Below are 19,849 nucleotides of genomic sequence, written 5' to 3'. Positions count from 1 at the left end.
GGACAGATGGAGGAACCTGTGCTCCATAGGTCAGTTCAGGAAACCAGAATCAGTTCATTCATATATAGAATAGTATTTACATTATTTTATTTATATAATTTAAAATTTTGTAGACATCAAGATGCAAATAATCAGTGGAAGCACATGTCTTACAAAACAAAAAGTTTGACCAAACTAAAAACAAAAAGGTTGACCATTAATATAACATATTCATTCTTCACAGTTGCTACAGACACCTGGTATACAGAAACTTTGTGTGGTGGTGCTGGGGGTACTTGGGCCGGCATATCAGGGTAATCATCCCGTCTTGTGCCATCACCCGCATCAGGCAGGAGTTCCCTGAAAATGGGGAAAACTACACAGAGTTTCAACTCCCCCCCCCCCCCCTTGATTAATTTTTTTTTTTAGCTCTACAAGGTCCTGTCAACTCTCCCCACTTGATAAAAATGTTTTTTGAACTCTACAATGTCCATGGCTGTCAATTTTACACTTTCTTTTCAGTGCAGGATGGTTTCATCATCACATAACAGAATGCAATGCAATACAGATGAGACTCAGAAATATAGCAACCATGTTTTTATGATGTCAGGGAGTAAATAGAAGGGATACACATTTGATGATGGGGAGCAGGCTGAGGAATAAAGTGTAAATGTAGATGTGTTGATTGGTAGCCTGTGCAGGTGGATGACAAACTGGATGACATGGCCCTCAGTAGAAATATAGCAACCTATAGGAGACACTTGATCACCTCTTAGTAGAATCTCTGGTGGGAAACAGAAAGCAGAAGCTTCAGGAAGGCAAAGACTAGTCAATGAGTTAATCCTTCAAAACATTGATAACAAATTTGAAGGTGTTTAAAGTTAAAGCACTACAACAGAGGTGTCAGGTTAGTTGAGTTCATTTATGTGTGTGGTCTCACATACGCATACGGTGCTCCATTCAATTCAGCCTTCATCACGAGTGAGGTGAGAGCCACAGGCCTGAGGTCGTTCAAAGCTTTGACAGAGCTCTTCTTGGGGATGGGGACCACTGTGGAGTGCTTCCATAGCTGGGGGACTGTGCTGTTGTCCATGGATGTTTGAAACAGGAGCTGAAACACGCCTCCCAGCTGCTCTGCACAGCACCGCAGGACACGGCTGCTGATGTTGTCTGGGCCAGGTGCTGTCTGTCCATGTGTGTAGTGCAAACCCCAAACCCGGTCAGGAAGTCACTGATCCCTGTCATTGGTGCCTGTAAAAAAAAAAAAATAAGAAAATAAGCTTGATCAAATGATGGAATTAGAACTGGCAAAAATATGCAAGTTTCATATGAGGATGAAACGTTCACTTTCAAGACTCCGGAGGACGCACACGCATTTTACAACGAGCGAGTGATGGACAAAGAGTGAGAGGTATTATAGTGTCCCCCGCTGTCATCCACACCTGGGGGTTTCTTCCCCGCTAGTTTGAATGAGCCCGGCTGCTCCTGCCACTGTTTGCTGCCCTGTGGACTTAATGTTTTGTGGACATCTTCAACGAGAGTCATGGTAACCATGGAAACGGGTAGGCACGTGAACTGTGTTTACTCTGATCATGCTCCAGGAGCCATGTGCATAGACTTATTGTATTTTGCTCCTTACATTGGGGACCCCCCCCTTTTTTTTTTTTTCTTCTTTCTCCAACGGTGCAGTGTGGGTAACACTCATATGTGATGTCATCACTACCTTTTTTTGTCCTAATTTTGACGGCAAACATTTTAAGTTGGTCTCAGTGGGTCCTTGGTTTGGCTGAGTGGAACATTGCTTCATTAGACATTTTATTTTATTACTTACTTACTTTTCCTCTAACCTCACTACCTCTTTTTGTTTGCTTTTCTGTCTTGCGGCAGAATTTATTAAGTAGGATGGTTTCTTTATTGAGGAAAATATTGAGGCAAACTCATTAATGGCCTGTTTACCTTAGGTAATTGTCAAGACTAATGTTGACTTTCTGTAATCTCAAGTTGTTCTTTAAAATGTGGTGTATGTTTTATATATTGTTCATTTGGATGACCTCTTGAACGAGAGAAGGTTATGGAAGCAGAAAGCGTTATCCTGTTGGGATTGAAGATGTGGATGTGTTTGGTTTGTATAAAGGAAAGGGTGGGGGGGGGAGGTATTTTTGTATGTTTGTTTTTGTCCTGTGTTTTTGTTTTGTTTTCCCCCCTTTTTCTTTGGCTCAGGAGTCGCGTCGGGCCTCAGAGAGCTCCTTGTTTCTTTACGATATGACGACTCAGGGTAAGAATCTTCGCTTTATCTCTTGGAACCTGAAGGGCGCCAACCAGCTCATTAAACGTAACAAGGTGATGACTCATTTAAAGCAACTCAGGGGTGATATTTTCTTTTTACAGGAAACCCACCTCTGCTCCTCAGAGGTTAACCGGATCAAGCGACCTTGGATAGGGCATATATTTCACTCTTAATTCCCAGTAAGGGCAAGGGGTGCAGCTATCCTCATACATAAGAGTATTCCGTTTGAGTTATCAAACTCCATTGAAGACCCTAATGGTCGATTTGTAATTATTTCTGGTAGTCTATGTGGCTTGCCTGTGATAATGGCCTGTGTTTATGCACCTACATGGGATGATGATAAATTTATTACGAGCTTTTTCTCCTCTCTTCCTAAAGTTGATGACCACTATTTAATAATTGGCGGCGACTTCAATTTGATTCAAGACCCTTCCCTAGACAGGTCCTCCTCTAATCCTCAGGTGTTGTCCAAGTCAGCTAAGGTCCTTGACACATATAGGACCAGTTTAGGTTTATTTGATCCATGGAGAGTTAAATCCTATTCAGACAAAGCTTTTTCTTTTTTCTCTCATGTCCATCATTCATATTCGCGGATAGATTTTTTTCTCTTGGATAATTACTTTTTATCAGAGGTCCACTCGTGTGAGTACCATAGCATATCTCGGACCACGCCCCTGTTTCTGTGGATATTGGCTTTCCTAGGCCTGTCCCCCCCTCCAGACAGTGGAGACTTAACTCCTCTTTGCTAGCACAAGCTTCCTTTAAAGACTTCCTTCATACGCAGATCTCCTTGTTCTTTGATACTAACAACTCTCCAGAGATCTCTAGACGCACTCTGTGGGAAACTTTTAAGGCGTTTATGCGTGGGCAAATTATATCATATGTTTCATCCCTAAAGAAGGCAGAGAGGGTAGAGTCAGAGACACTCACCAAGGAGATATTTAAGATCGACAATTTGTATGCTACAGCTCCAACCCCTGCTCTTTACAAAGAACGCCAGCAGCTTCAGTCTAAATTTGATCTATTATCCACAAGTAAAACACAGAAGCAGTTATTCCTCGCTAAACAACGTTTCTTTGAGACTGGAGACAAAGCAGGAAGATTATTAGCACATCAGGCACGTGCAGCCACACTATCCAGACTGATCCCCAAGATCAAATCTGCGTCAGGTGAAGTTACCTCAGATCCTTTTAAGATAAATAAGATATTTTGTTCTTTCTATTCTATCCTCTATTCTTCACAATGCCCTTCAGATGTTTGGGATGGAGACAACCCTCTGGATAAGATTGTTTTTCCTAAAATAAATGAAGACTTGTGTAGGGAACTGGGAAATCCAATTTCTGTCAGGGAAGTTCAGGAGGCGATTATGTCACTTCAGAATGGTAAAACCCCAGGCCCTGACGGGTTCACTGTTGAGTTTTTTAAGCTGTTCTCTGCCACCATTGCTCCAGCCCTTCAGAGAATGTATAACGAATCCTTTGCTGAGGGTCGCCTACCTCCCACCCTGTCGGAGGCCTCTATTTCTCTCCTGCTTAAGTGTGATAAAGACCCTCTTATGTGCGGTAGCTATAGACCCATTTCTCTCTTAAATGTTGACCTAAAGATCCTGTCAAAGATTCTAGCCCAGCGCCTACAGCAAGTCCTATCAAATATAATATCAACTGACCAAACAGGTTTCATGTTTGGAAGGCACTCATTTCATAATACAAGGAGGCTCTTAAATATCATTAGTGCTCCCAGTTCAACTATCCCGGAAGTGATTATCTCACTAGATGCAGAAAAGGCCTTCGACAGGGTGGAGTGGAGCTTCCTTTTTTTTGTTTTGTGGAAATTTGGCTTCACCCCAGAATTTATATCTTGGATCAAATTGCTTTACGCCAACCCAGTCGCCTCCGTCCACACAAATGGACTCCAGTCCGCCCCATTTCCCCTCCATCGTGGAACCAGACAGGGCTGCCCTCTTTCACCCCTCCTATTTGCCATGGCTATTGAGCCTTTGGCCATCTGGCTGCATCAGGAGGGTGGGTTTGAGGGCATCACCAGAGCTGGTACAGTTCATAAATTATCATTGTATGCCGATGACCTCCTTTTATACATGTCTAATCCAGCTGCCTCTCTCCCAGTGGTTCTAAATGTCTTTGATAAATTTGGGTCATATTCAGGTTATAAGCTTAATCTCCACAAAAGCGAACTTCTCCCCATCAACTATCTGGCCAGAAATATTCCCCCTGCTTTTTTCCCTTTCAAATATGCCATAGACGGATTCAAACACTTGGGGGTGCATGTGACAAATTCAATCAATCAACTTTTCTCCAAAAATTTTCTTCCTCTCCTTGAGAGGTGTAAACTAGACTTTGACAGATGGTCTGGTCTCCCTCTATCCCTAGTAGGTCGTGCCAGTTTAGTTAAAATGGTTGTTTTACCCAAGTTTCTATATCTCTTTTCACATATCCCTGTCCTTATTAAAAAGTCCTTTTTTAGATCGCTCGATCAATTAATAAGTTCCTTCCTCTGGGGCAATAAAAATCCACGCATCAGAAGATCAATCCTACAGCTCCCAAAGGCTCTAGGTGGCTTAGCGTTGCCCAATTTTCTACACTATTACTGGTCCTGTAATGTTCATAAATTTTTGTACTGGATTACCAACACAGTAGATGAAGAGCGCCCTGCTTGGGTAGATATGGAACTAGCATCTTCTAAACTTTCCCTTCACTCCTTGGTTTGCTCCCAACTCCCTTTGACTGCCTCCAACTTTACCTCAAACCCAATGGTATTTAACTCTGTTAAAATCTGGATTCAATTTAGGAAAGGCCTAGGCCTCCATAGAGCCTCAGACTTCTCCCCCATTGTAAACAATCACCTATTTCTGCCCTCTTGCACTGACCTGACTTTTAGGACTTGGTTTGATAAAGGGATAACTAAATTTAGGGACCTTTACGACCAAGGGACTTTCATGTCCTTTTCTCAACTCTCTACAAAATTTGACTTGCCTAAATCCCACCTATTTCGTTTTTTTCAGGCAAGGCATTTTATTCAGAATCAGAACCCCAAATTCCCTAGCCGTCCCCCTGAAACTTTGGTTGACTCATTATTGGCTCTTGATCCTAAACAAAAGCGGCTAATTTCTAGCATTTACAGCCTTATTAATTCTGCTATTGACACCCCAGCTTCCAGTCCCAGGGGTTCTTGGGAGCAAGAGCTTGGAACCACACTGCCCGAGGATTATTGGCAACAAGTTTTATGGTTGGTTCACTCCTCTTCAATTTGTGCGAGGTATGGCCTCCTACAGTGTAAAGTTGTACACAAAGTTCATTACACTAATTTGAGGCTATCTCGGATTTATCCCAATGTACCTGATTCATGTAATAGGTGCAAACAATCTCCAGCCGACCATTCCCATATGTTTTGGTTTTGTCCCAGGCTTGCCACATTTTGGTCTGAAATCTTTAATACTCTTAACACAGCATATAACACTTCTATATCCCCTGATCCTCTCCTGGCCCTATTTGGTTCCCCTCTGCAACCTCTTGCCTCTAAAGTTATGCAAACTGTTCTTGCCTTTGCCACCCTGTTGGCCAGGCGACTCATTCTTCTCAATTGGAAACACCCTCAACCTCCTTCTCACAGCAGGTGGGTGAAAGAGGTGCTACTGTCCATTAAACTTGAAAAACTTAGATTTTCCCTCAAGGGTTCCTTAGGTCATTTTGAATTAACTTGGAGACCTCTCTTAAATTATATTGAGTCTTTGACATCTCTGCCTGAGTGTGACGACTGAGCCCCCCCCTTATTTATATATTTATTTGCCTATTTAAATTGTATTTATTTTAGTTTCTCCCCCCCCCTTTTTTTTTCTTTTTTTCTTTTAACTTTTTTATTTCACTTGCTTATCTACTTTATCATTTTCCTTATTCATGTATTTGTTGTTTGTATTCTGTACTGTTTACATGTTACCAGATTTATAGAACTGTTCACCTTTGAGTGGGTTGGGATTGTGGGAGGGATAAAAAACGGGGAAAAAAAATGATAGAATGGAAGTCCTCTTTTTTCTGTCATATTGCCACCTGTGGAATTGCTTCCAATAAAGAAAGTTATTTAAAAAAAAAAAAAGAAGAACTGGCAAAAATAATTACATAAACATCAATAACAGAAATGTATTCTTACAACATGCTCTGTAGTGAGCCAAAACTCACATATTCTTGAAGAATCGTGACTTGTGTCTGGCCACTGCCTCCCCCTTGTCAGGTCTGGTGAACTGGGAGCAAAGTTTCCCTGGCACAAGGACTGTGTCCAGAAAGTCCTGCTCCATGTCAATGTAGCCTAAAGTGTACAGATAGAACAGGGTAGTAACACATTTCCCCACAAATCAATCATGATGCCACTCTTTGTCTAATCACAAATTACCTGAAGTAGGATGACTCTGCAGTGGTCGCACAGTGAAGTCCCCATGTTTATATTTTGGGTACACTATAGAATATCGTAGTTCTCCAGCTGCGGTGGATGCATGAGCTCTCTGTGCGTTCTCATTATAGTGCATCGCTGTCAGCTGGAGTCTAGTAAGAAACACATTACATTTATATGGTCAGCAAACACCTTATAAGCTATGACTAATTAATAAAAAACAAGAAAATGTTACCTTCACAATACTGTACAATACCATGCAATACAATACAATGTTCAATACCTGCACAACATCCCTGTGAAGGAGAACACCACATTTTTGGGGGCAAATTTCAGGATCAGACTGTGAAAAGGTTCCATTCCCTTAAGTGTGGTGTTGTGGGCTGATCTTCTTCACATCCTTCAGCAGTCTGGGAGCCAACAGAACTGCTGTCAGTTGCTCACATGCTGCTGTACCTACACACAGGAATAATGATATATAATGAAACCAATTTGAGGACAATGAATAATTGTAAACATGATCAAACATAAACCACCAAAACAAACTTACAGTCAGCAATCTCATAACACTGGGCTTTATCTTAAATCTGATGCGAATCAGGGTGTAATGCAAGGTGTAGTGTAATCACTATGCCCTGCTAGTTTCCAAACTGTGCAGTTGACATTTTCACAACCAGCACCCATTTAGGGGTGACTAAATAGCATTATTATACTGTATATTGGTTAGTGTAGCCTACTACTACACTTTCTTGGCTTGAGCCACTGCCGTGCCTGCTCATCAACAAGGGGTTGGTGGAGGCAACTGGGGAAGAGTGGATTCTTGTGCGTGTGCACATTTTGCATATGGTTGGCAACTGAGGCCCATTTGGCCACAACCTCCTCCCCTGATGCAGTGGTGGACGCTGACCAGTAGAGGTGGTTGACAACACTCTTCCTCCATGAGCCCACCTCCTGTGTTCTTTTTGTCTCCGCCATGGCATCAATTTTTTTCCCAATCCCTGGGCAAAAGACATAAAGGGATGGGATGAGAAGTAAGAGATTGTGTTACATGTATCTGAATGCACTTATGTTTGCACTTGTCTGTGCTATGAGCTTTATGTCTATATTTTATTTATGCATTTATTATTTTGATTCAATTCAAACACTTACCCTTTCCCATATGCCAAGGGTCAAAGTAGTGGCTGATCCCAGGTCTTTGTTCCCGCAAGAACTTTTGTACCCCTGTATGTCGGTCGGTGACGATGCCTTTGACCACTATGCCTTTGCCTTCCAAGAATGACAGAATTCGCTCAAAGCCCTCCTTCTCCATCCGAACACTGTTTCCCACTTCGTTGCTCTACAACACAAAGTAGACACATTCTCTGAAGAGATGGACTAATATGAATATGAATGAACAGTTTTTCAGTGTATCAGTGTTTTACCTGGACTAGCTGAATATCAATGACCTTGTTTAATCTGAGGTCCATCATTGTGTAGCTCCCATACTTTGCAGAATGTCCTAAAATATTTGAAAAAACAAGATATATTTTTGAGTATGCCTTGGTTGACAATAATTGTCATAGTTACTTACTCATCAAAGTAAATTTTCACCTGGCGAGTCAGCACGCATGTCACCACCCAGTGTCACATCCCCACCAGCTATAGAGTCTCTGATGAGGGGTTCCTGGTTTTGGTTCCACTGCCAGTAGATTGTAGGGAAAAGGACTTTTGATTGATGTTTGTGGAAAGTTGTTTCCGAGATGCCCTGGATCTTGAAAGCATCCATGAACTAAAAGAAAAAAAAAACAATATGATGTGATGACATACTTGTAATCAAATAATGTAAAAGTACCTGGCATTACAAATTCGGTCCTGTCTCACCTTTGAAATTTGAACAAAAGATGAACCAGTGAACAGGACTGCTGCACACAGCTGAAGGTTCCCAGCTGGTATATTGTTCACCATTGGCTGGCTGGACCACTGGTGAACATACTCGCAATGTGAGCAGCTCTGCTTTACTTGCAGAAGTGTCCCAATGACATTCTTTGTGATGTCACAGCTCCGGGTGTACACTGGACATTTTTTGAACAGGTCCATTAATTTGTCTTCATGGACAATGTACTTGGTCACTGCAAGGGGTGCCATGTCATCAGAAATACTGATTAGAAGAGAAAACATTTGAATGGTAAATGACATGATGTGAAAAAAGATTACAGTATTACAGTAAATATTCACACAACGTTAACAAAATGCTGGTTAATTACATAACATGTAATGCAAAAGTAGGAGTCATGTTGAGGAATAGCATGTACAGACTGTCTAAATGTTGCCTTGGGTTACTGTATTTCAGGCATTATTCAAAGGCAGGTATGAATGGAAAATGTGTTGTATTATATGTTACTCAAAGCAAGTTCAGTGTAGTTTAATACTCATTGAGATAACTGTTGACATAGATGGACACTGCAATTCAATAACATGAAAATGAAAATATATTTGATGCAAACACCAGAAAACTTTATCCTCAGTTGTCTTGGCAATATACAAAAGAGCATGTCAAGCTCGAATGTGAAATTATACTGCAACTTTCTATTACTCATTATATGGCAGAGTTCTATATAATAGAAACAGCAGTAGCCTTGTGTACTAAATCATTTACCTTGTACACTTCACGGTGCTGTTGGTGACATCAAGCTGGTAGCTGGAGTCATCAGTTGACACCTCATACCTTGTCCTTTTGCATGGCGTGGAGCTTGCCACTGGAACCTCAGGGATGGCTACAGCCTCAGGATCAGCCACCAACATGCCAGTGTCACAAGACACACTCCTGTTAGGAGGTCGGGCCTGAGTAGCTGTGCACAAAGATATTATTCCACAATAAGGTTTATATCCACTGAGCAAAATGTAGACGCACAAACTGACATTATACTAAAGTAGACTTATTTGCCAATGGAAATAATTGTTAGTTGCAGCCCAGACAAATCAAGTGTAACACACAGCTTATACTGTATTGAGAGAGAGTCCTTATTTGCTTACAGCTACTGCAACTGTTGTTTGTTCAAATAAATCACGTTTATAAGAATTGAATTTACTCTGAGGCACTCATATTCATATGTCTATCGTACTCCTCCGTTCAAACAAACAGAAGCACATGGCTAATTATTATGCAGAATGACGTGGTCAGAGCTAATCTGTCAGCTCTTGTCATGGGACATTTTAACAACAATCCAGAGTCCCACACAGCTGTGATATTATAAAGGTGTCAGTGAGAGCACAATCTCCTCGATGTGGTCATAAAACCTCCAACGAGTATTATGACTGTAGGGCTGCATACCGGTACTATAATTGGCTAACTAACAAGACTAGGAAACGAACTATCACAAGGTAGCGGCATCTAACGCGATAGACTTCCCATGAATCCTGTCCCACAGCCAGCATATACCACCAAAAGTGCAGTCCTTATTATGACTCACCTTTGCTTCGCCTCAGATGCTTTATGTTAGCCTGTCCAGCAGCATGTTTTGTGCTGACTGGTTCCGTTTGGCACCCGATCTCCCTGGTCTGTTTTGCCTGAAATATAACATAATTGTGTTACAGCCCAGCCCAGCTACTGTAATATACACCACTCTACAAGCCTATCGATCGACTGAATATTAGACATTGCAATTAGGAGACAGGTTAGCTCGTCATGTCTTGTTAGCTTGTTAGTTATGTCACTAGCATTACGGTGGTTATTAGGCTACAAACATATTTGTACTCACCTCAATATGCCGGACAGTTGCTGGCGGCAGCGGCAGGTGCTGTGATGTCGTTCCTGCTGTCGGCACCGGGACAGCAGCGTTCGGCACCGCATTGCTTTTCAGCATGAGCACTTTACTGTAACCCATGTTCAGCTCCGTGAAATTTGAAAAGCACTCCGCGGAGAAATGGCTATTGCAAACTCCGGCTCTTCTAGGCGGGAGATCACGTAGGCGCAATGTGCGCAACCACTGGCGCCTAATTTCTGGGTCAGCTTGAAACCGATGCAGCCCCGAGACGTTTTTGCAACCGGGAAAACTACACTGCCGACCCATTGTGGCCACTAGCTCACAAATACTAAAACAATTACACTACAAGCTAAAGCTAACCTACACCCTAACGAACTAACTAACTAACTAAGGAGTACTAGAACACAAAAAACTAAACAAGCTATCTAAAATTGCTAAATAACTACTAAATACTATAAATTCACACCTAATAACTATAAAATCTCCAAAAAACAATCTATGCTATGCTAACTACCTACTCAATTCTCACTATACCTCTCTATTCGCAGTCCTCTCAATTCAACCTACAGTAGGTACTACTTCGTTGTGGCCGAGTTCGCGCGTGATTTTTTAGTGGCGGATCAATTGTGTTTTCATGAGAAGCGGCAATGTGCCCAAACAACCACCAGGTGGCATGTGTGAGCAGGAGGACGACAACATGCAGCAGCAGGGAGCAGTCACCATGAACGGGAATGGACAGAGTTGCCTGATTTATGTTTCTGTTCGTTGTTGCTTAAATACAAGAATGTAGCTAATAATACCTCACCCACTCCACACCTCATTCCAACTCCTTCCTTCAGCCTGTCGCTACAGGGTTCCTCTAGCAAGGACAAACTTAGTGAGTTGTTGATGATGTTGATGGCGGATGAGATGAATGATTTTTTTCACTATGAAGCCTTTTAAATTACGCACAGCCTATAGAAGTTTCAACGTCCATACAAGCATTTAAGAAATGATTCTTATTAGTTCCATAATTCAGCGAGAATTTTTACTCAACGAAAAAATGTATAAAGATCAGTTTTTAGGTTGAAGACACGACAGCAGCACGTATGTCCAGACGCTGGTTTGTCAGCTGGGGCAGCGGGTCGGTGATAAATAAGACACATGAAAACATTGAGACTGATGTATAGCTCCCCTGGTAGAGCAGCTCTCTCAGTAAACAGATACACCCGCTGATACGAGTTCGTATCTCAGTGTAGGCTGTAATTTTAGTTAATGTGTTTTCTTTTCTCACCATCATTATGATCACATATAGCTCCAAGTTTGCGCAAATAAATGAGCAAATGAGCATTAATTCTCCGCCGGCCGCGGCACCAGCTTTCCTGCTTGTGTACATAAAATACATTAAATTCTGACACCACAACTGTAGCGTACCGAATATCAATAGATGATAACCAGAAAAAAACCGTTCTATTGATCTGATTCACCGGCTTCATGGACGTCGGAACTATTTTATGAGAGGGGGGGCGGGGGAAGCACGCACTTTTATCAATGATTAAGGATTTGATTTGAAGTTATTTTATAATGGCGTGCAGTTATAACAGAACTAGAATGGATGAACACGGCATCTTTATTGTTAAGAAAATGAAACTTTGATCACTAAATCAGGCCATTTAAGGAACATAACAGCATTATTTGTACCCTTGAATGAAAAAAAGAAAAGTCTGCGCTCCTGACTCAGGGCTTTCATGCATATCCAAAAGTGGACCTTCTCTCAGTTGACCCACTGATGAAGATTTTAAGCAGGGTCGAGACATCGCTTTCATCCATAAGGTCACTGTGAACGTTCATAACGGTCAAATGTGTTAGTCTCTCCTGCGTCATGGTGCGCAGCAGGTTTTCAGCCTGCGCAGGGCTGAGAAAGAGCGCTCGGATGCCGCGACAGATATTGGCAGGGCCAGGCACAGCTTAATGAGCTTCTCCACCTCTCTCGTGGAAAGGGGGTCAGTTCCGAGGAACCCACATCCACTCGTTTCCCCTGAGCCGCCTCAAGAACTGCCTGCTCTCGCCCTGCAGCTATGCGGAGTCGTTCCTGATGAAAACGCCGCTCCGCCTCGGAGCGCACCAGGTCCATATGCACATCCTGGATGGTGCTTACTTCTCGTATCTTCCCGTGGGTAGGGAGGCTGATGGGGTGCGTGAGTTCCGACGTCTATGACCGGCTTTCTTTTTTTCAGTTGTGGTGTCAGAATTTAACACAAATATTTGTGCTTTCTATTCCTTATATTTTCTACAACAGGCTTATAGAAAGAAGAACGACGCCACGTCATGTCAGACAGTTTTCTCTAGCTTTATTAAAATACATAATCAGCAGCTTCACAGTAGTCGGATATACAGAAGGTTATTTAAAGCGGACTGAGTCCCTGAAGCAGTCTCCCTGCAGGAGGAGATCCCTTGGCCAAGTGATCAATGTATTTGTTGCAGACCTCTTTGCTGTCCTCAGCGCGCGGGGGTGGGGGTGGGGGCGCTGGCGTAGCAAGCTTTTCAAAAGTGTGGGGGATGGATGTGGTCTTTCCAGTTAAGCGAACGTGTTCCAGATGCCTTAACATTTGCATTCCCCCATACTGAGGAATGTGCGTAGGGGACGAGAAGTGAGCACCATCCAGGATGTGTCCATCCTGCATTCGGAGGTGGAGAAGCTCATTAAGCTGTGTCTGGCCCTGCCAATGGCCGCGTTTCCCAGATTCGTTAAGAAGCTCTTAAGTGCTAAGATCTCCTTAGGAGCGCTCTTAGGAACACTGTGAAAGAAGGATGTGTTTTCCAGAGTCGCTCTTAGCTTAAGAAGATCTTTCACTAAGAAGGAAATGTAAGATCGAGCTGACCCACTCTTAACAGCCTTCTTAGCGCCCGAATGCTCAGTGATCAAGCCGCGTCAGGGAAATTTATATCCTCCACTTTTCGAAATAATAAAACAATGCTCAATGTTGAAATGCGCTCATAGCTGCGGACCACTGGCACAAGAAACATAGGTTAATAGAAGAAGAAGAAAAAACCTTGTTATTGAATTACACGTTTAAGTTTTCCACACACATCTGCATATGAGTTTATAGTAGGCTGCTACACATAAAAATACAACAACCCTGTGGCATTTCACAGATATCAAGGAAACAGATGTAATTAAACTCAGCTGAACCTCATCCAGAGAGGCTTCACCTGCTACTCTATATAAATGCGTTGCCAAAGTCCGCGCGTGTGATAAACCACGGCTACAATACAGCACATTCTCGCTGCGAACCAACAGCGTCGCCGTGCGCGAAGCTAGACGGTTTACATAAATGCATACGTGCGTCAGCACTTCTCCCCACTGGACGTGCTGTCAGACCGGGCTGTCCAGGCAAAGTACCGGCTGCCCCGTGCGGAGATCCAACGGCTGATCACTGTCTCCCCACATCCAGAGAGCAACAGCTGCAATTTTGCCCTCAGCCCGGAGGTGCAGCTCCTGGCTGCGCTGCGTTTTTACGCAGTGGGGAGCTTCCTGGAGTTTCATTTTCTTAACAATAAAGATGCCGTGTTCATCCATCTAGTTCTCTTATAACTGCACGCCATTATAAAATAACTTGGTTACTTGGTAACTGGTTATCATCTATTGATATTCGGTACGCTACAGTTGTGGTGTCAGAATTTAATGTATTTTATGTACACAAGCAGGAAAGCTGGTGCCGCGGCCGGCGGAGAATTAATGCTCATTTGCTCATTTATTTGCTCAAACTTGGAGCTATATGTGATCATAATGATGATGAGCAAAGAAAACACATTAACTAAAGTTACAGCCTAAACTGAGATTCGAACTTACACTAGCGGCAGACTCTGCTTTCTGAGGGAGCTGCTCTACCAGGGGAGCTATACGTCTGTCATAACACACACCAGCGTCTGGAGATACGTGCTGCTGCCGTGTCTTCAACCTAAGAACTGATCTTTATAAATTTTTTCGTTGAGTAAAAATCCTCTCTGAATTATGGAACTGATAAGAATCATTTCTTAAATGCTTGTATGGACGTAGAAACTTCTGTAGGCTGTGCGTAATTGTTTCTGCCTCCGCTTATTAGCCGTGGCTGCAGCGAGCGAGCAAAATTACAACCTCAGATGTCTTTAGGGTATCAGATATTTTTATTGGCCATTCTTATATTTAAGCAACATCCAGTCAGGCCGTGATATAGGCTCAAGGGGGCGGACTGGGACAATAATTCAGGTCGGCAATTTTACCAGTAAACAAATGTTCCTTAAAAAACGACTAATGTAGTTTAGCTCTACTGTAAAACAAAGAAAGCACAAGTGATTATCCAAGGTCACCCAGATAATTGAGGTGTCCCACCGCTGTGAAACAATCAGTCTGAATCAATCTGATACGGTTTAGCAGTCCCCCTCTCCATTCACTCTACCTGTAGCCTAAAACAGCGTCACTCTCCATTGCAGCTACATTGTGGTCAAATGTGGAATTGTCCCAAAATCGTTTCAGCTGCAATTCAGTACTATGCTTCCACCTAGTGGCTACAGTTGTCACTGACATTTCACGCGTTGCGTGAATCTCGCTCCCCGCGAGTGAAATGGCCACTTTGAAGTAGTACCTACTGTACTCACCACAGATTTCAGAGTCGACAACTGCTAGTTTTATAGGAGGGGCGGGGTGAACAGTGGTGGCTCGTGACGAAAGCTGCCTCCAAATAGTCAGCGGCCTCCATCTCAGCCAACAGCTAAATTTGATTGTAATAGCCGGGTTTCAGCCTATAGAGGGCAGTCACTCTTACATTTTTGCAACAAAATCTGCCAAATTGAAATACATTGACTAAAACGTCAAGAGTTGGACACACGCACATGCGCGCAAACACACACACACACACACACACACACACACACACACACACACACACACAAATGAAAACGCTTGGGGTCGGCTAATAGTCACAGGGCTGCATAATGTAACTGGCAAAAAGTACAAGTGAAACCATATTTGACATGAGCAAATTTTCACCCTTAATGAATTAAAGGACAGGTGAGACCATGTTTGCCATCCAAATTCAGGAAGTCCAGGCTAGGAAATTGCTTGAAAAACCTTTTTTCAGTCAAATACAACTTATGCTACTGCACAGTGCAAAAAAAGACGCTCCTCTTGCTCTGAAAAGGCTCAAAATTGACATAAGCCAGTTTTCAGTCTTAGTGAAATAAAGGACAGGTAAAACCTTGTTTGCCATGAAATAGATCCAAATTCAACCAGTTCAGGCTAGGAAACTTCAGTGAAAGACCTTTTTTCAGTCAAATACAGCTTATGCTACTGCACAGTGCAAAAAGGTCCGTGTATCATCTGATCATTCAATTATTCCATTTAATGTGGCAAATGAAAAAACAAGTCAATATTTCGCTTTTCTGTATGCACCAAACATTGAAAACTGGCGTATGTTTTCCTATTTTCAGCCCAAAACGGAAAATATAATAAACAGGGAAAACAATATGGAAAGAATGAATCTAATTTACATTTTCCGTTATTGTTATCCCAGCTGAAAAATAAATGTGCTAAATGTACTAAAATTTAGCATACTTTTGTGTACTTGAAGCCACACTAATCATCATTATACTTCAAGTGTGTTCATGATTAGTTAACTTGAAGCATGCTATTTTGGAACAACTAATTTTGTACTAAATATATTTTAATTGTAAGTAATTGTAGAAAAGCTCAACTTGAAGTGTATTAAGTTTTACTTTTATGTGCTAAAGTGGAACAACTTAAAGTATATTTTGTATACTTTAAGCATATGGCTTTATATATGCTTAATTAGTCAAATTAAAGTTACACTTGTACTATACTAGTACTTTGTTTGTATTATAAGTACATTAAAAATGATTTGTTAGTGTCTCAAAAATATATAAGCTTTATACTTTTAATATATTCTTACTGTGCTAATATGCTTAATTATATGTTTGGCTTATTCCAATTACTAAAAAAGCATACTTTGCATAATAGTCAATATACTTTCTCTTTACTTTGCTATATTACTTTCTACCTTGCACATGTTTGCAAATGTATTACCAGCATACTAAAGGCTGTGAAAGCGAAACTTGTGGGACTAATTCCAGGTGAAAAAATAGACTTTAATCTATTTGTACCATATCCAATTTTGAATAATACATTGTAAATACAAAAAACTTGTACTATCTCTTAACATTTATACAACAAATGTATGAACATTTACATTATGGCTTTAAAACATTTTCAATTATTGGTACTTTAGTACACCTTGTAGAAATAGGTCCATTTCAGTCAGCAAGACCTAAACATTACACATAAACTTTACAGAACACTGAGAAATAGTGAACAATGAAAAACAATATTCCTTATTATTGCACGCCTAACCCCTCCCACCATACAGAAACACACACCACACATTATGTTCCCTTTTTTTCGGCTGAACTGCTCATTGTTACACCTTTCGTCTGATGGCCGCGCACACATCAGACACTTGTCTGTGGAAACTCCAGAAGAACAGCGTCTGTTGACCAAATAGACAAGAGATAATGTTAGTCACGCAGCATAATCATATTATTTTGAACAGTGCATCAAAGGGGTATTCCAGAAAGGAGGTTCAACAAACTCGAAGCCTAACCCTGAACTCTGAGTTGACTTAATCTATGAAGTGAAACTCTGAGTATAGGCTATAAAAACAGTCTTGTGAGTTAATTCAGTGGATATTTCAGCTTGTAGCAGCTTTTACCACCAACAGATACCTACTGATTAACACACATCCTGTCTCCTAACATCCTGCTGAGTAAATGAACATGTGGAAGAGGTGGTGGTCACCTCCACCTCCACCACGTCTGACAGAGGCAGAGGAGCTGGTCCTGAGTCAGGTCGCTGGGTGGCCAGAGGCTGAGGGCGTCACTCACCCCCAGGACCCAAGAGGCAGACACACACTTTTATCTACAGATAGTACTTGAAGTTATTTAATATTATCCTAAATGCGGCAGCAAATTAGAAACATGTACTTTGAAATTGCGTTGTTGGAGGCAATGCAGGCTGATGGGTTTTGTAGCTATCTGTGGGAATAAAAGAAAGCCAAATAAAATGTGAATGATTCCTCTTTTTCTGACTGCTGGAAGGTGATTGATTAGCCTGCAAAGTGATAAAAATGAAGAGGTCAAGATCTGAGAGCACGTCAGCGGTGATGTGTAGTCTGATATTCCATGTACAGCCAGACTGAGAATATTGTTTAGATAAATGACGGACTGATGAGAAGTGGTACCGTTTGGCTCAGGGAATGGGAGCTAATCTAAACGAATCTAAATAATCCCCCTGTTGTAAAACTATGTGAATTATTTCTGCTTCAACATGATGCTGTTGAGAAGAAAAGGAAAGGGCCCTGTCAGACAGCTCCGTCAGACTCAGGGTTTCTTTAAGTAAATCTGCTAGCGAGCACATTAGGTTCCCAGAGTCAGTTACCATGGTGACTGACACAGAGTTTAAGATACCTCTCATTTACGAAAAAAAAACAAAAAACCCAGAGTTTCCCTCATCTCAGGGTTCACTTACGTTTTCACATAACCTGCTTTCTGGAAACTGAGAAATTTTATCAGTATGGTATACCAATACTGCTACCAGTAAATAGTCCAACATGTATTTAGTAATTACTGGTGGTCAGTTTCCGTGTGATCTAGCTGCTATAGAAATCACAGAAGCTTTTAAATAGACTACATGTAACTCAAAACAATGGTCATGAGTAATAGGTGGATATTTTGATGTACTTTACCTTCTGGTAGAGATCATGCCATTAGCGCTGCCTCGGGGCTGGTCTGTTGCGTCCTCCAGCAGGCCAAACCCCGGAGCTGGTGAATGTCCTCAGTCTCACCATCCACTCCCCCTCTCACATTGCCCTGTGGCTCTTTGATTTAGTACTCATCTGAGGACAACATAGATATAATAACAGTGGTTATAACTATGAATCACAGCATAAACATAGTGTGCTGAACAAGTGTGTAAGTCCTTGAAATTACAGCCTCTGTCCAATTTACCACATTTACAGGCAATTTTTTTATTAATGCTACACAGAATTTTATCTTTATATTACAAAGATGTGCTCACCTGTACTGTGCAATTTTCCAACCATGGTCATATCTAGCAGTAAGAGGTGTATATCATGTATACATTTATTTATTTTGATTTTATTTATCAATCAATTAATCAATCTTTTCCTCTACTTTTGACTCTTGAGCTGCTATTACAAGTTACTGGTGTAGGATCAATAGAGGTCACGTTATTTTGACGTTTTTGCATTCAGATACTGTACTGACATGACTATACTGTATCTGATTGCAGACATGAATAGCTTTCATACATAAGCTTCAGGTTGGCTGATAAGGTCCGTTATTTCTTGGAAGTAGTTTAAATTAAAGTCATAAACTAAGCCGCTAGACGACCGGTTAACATGTACAGTAGGCTAAGAGCGTAGTGCCAGAGCGCAGGGGAGTACGTTTTCCTCCTGAGCTGAAGCCGGTTAGCTTCAGGGCTAACACGCATCACTTCACTTTGCTGTCAGACAGTACCCAGCAAACATTTTCTCGACCTGCGTCTAGATGAAGACGTCCAGTCAACGTCGCGTCACGTCGTGACTTTAATTCGACTGTTTTTCAACATCATAAATAATATCATGGCAAATATGACCTAATTAAATATGCATTTTAGAGCGGTTTAACTGAATAAACACTGCCAGAAAACGCTTTCTCGACCTGCGTCTAGATGAAGACGTCCAATCGACGTCGCGTCACGACGTGACTTTAATTCGACTTTTTTTCGACATGTTAACATTAGGGGGAATACGATCTCAAAGAAAACATATTTAACTGAAAAAACACTGTCAAGAATGATTTCCTCTATCTACTGCTGTGTCGAGATGCAGATATCCAATCATGTCGGGACGTCTGATTAACGTCGGGGAGGCAGGTTGATTTGACGTCTATCTGAGGGGCTGAAATGACCAACGTCATTTAGACGTTGTTTCAACGACATATCAATGCACGAATGTTAAAAACTATTCGAAATAATGGAAATATGTTCGTAAATTTAAGAAAATAATGTAGTATCATATTGGCAATGTGGGCTGAAATGTTTGTGATTCTAGCATCCATCTATAGGAACTATTTTTCCTTGCGTAGTTAGCGCACCTAGTGGTTTCCTACACATGCGCAAGAAGAACTTTGCAGTGTCAGTTGATGAGGAGGAGACACAGACACCTGTGAAAGGTGAGTTACTAAAAGTACTGTAATTTAAAATGAAACCGTGTTTGGTAAGACATTATACGTTTATCAGTTGCATGTTAGAGTTTTGATTTTGTTGCTGCATCATGTATTGTTACAGATAGCTGTTTTTTTTTGCTTTTATTTGTAACCGAGCGGCGGCTAGCAGCCGAGTTAGCTGCCG

General features: G+C 41.6%; 2 protein-coding genes across 3 annotated transcripts; both read right to left on the bottom strand.

Moving 5' to 3' along the window:
• Positions 1-426: 426 nt before the first annotated feature.
• Positions 427-7,426, bottom strand: LOC311256364 (uncharacterized protein). 2 transcript variants are annotated; one of them, XR_014622486.1, is made up of 5 exons: positions 6,948-7,426; positions 6,668-6,816; positions 6,457-6,583; positions 924-1,230; positions 427-763 (listed from the first exon to the last, which is right to left on the bottom strand). XR_014622486.1 is itself a non-coding variant. In XM_084351359.1 (4 exons), the coding sequence occupies exons 1-4, from the start codon at positions 7,022-7,024 to the stop codon at positions 1,221-1,223; spliced, it is 363 nt and encodes a 120-aa protein (XP_084207485.1). In that variant the 5' UTR covers positions 7,025-7,426; the 3' UTR covers positions 855-1,220. The 2 variants fall into 2 exon arrangements, 1 of the variants encoding a protein (XP_084207485.1); XM_084351359.1 differs by lacking the exon at positions 427-763 and having other exon boundaries at positions 855-1,230.
• Positions 7,388-10,527, bottom strand: LOC311256228 (uncharacterized protein; the record flags this gene model as incomplete). The annotated part of the gene is made up of 8 exons (XM_084351084.1): positions 7,388-7,662; positions 7,814-8,000; positions 8,086-8,162; positions 8,255-8,432; positions 8,525-8,801; positions 9,300-9,492; positions 10,114-10,210; positions 10,402-10,527. The coding sequence occupies 8 exons, from the start codon at positions 10,525-10,527 to the stop codon at positions 7,388-7,390; spliced, it is 1,410 nt and encodes a 469-aa protein (XP_084207210.1).
• Between the last annotated feature and the right edge of the window lie 9,322 nt (positions 10,528-19,849).

Source organism: Pagrus pagrus, assembly GCF_965226575.1.
Source record: "Pagrus pagrus genome assembly, chromosome: 4".
Lineage (NCBI taxonomy): Eukaryota > Metazoa > Chordata > Actinopteri > Spariformes > Sparidae > Pagrus > Pagrus pagrus.
The sequence above is the reverse complement of the archived record's forward strand: the minus strand, read 5'-3'. Positions and strand labels throughout refer to the sequence as shown.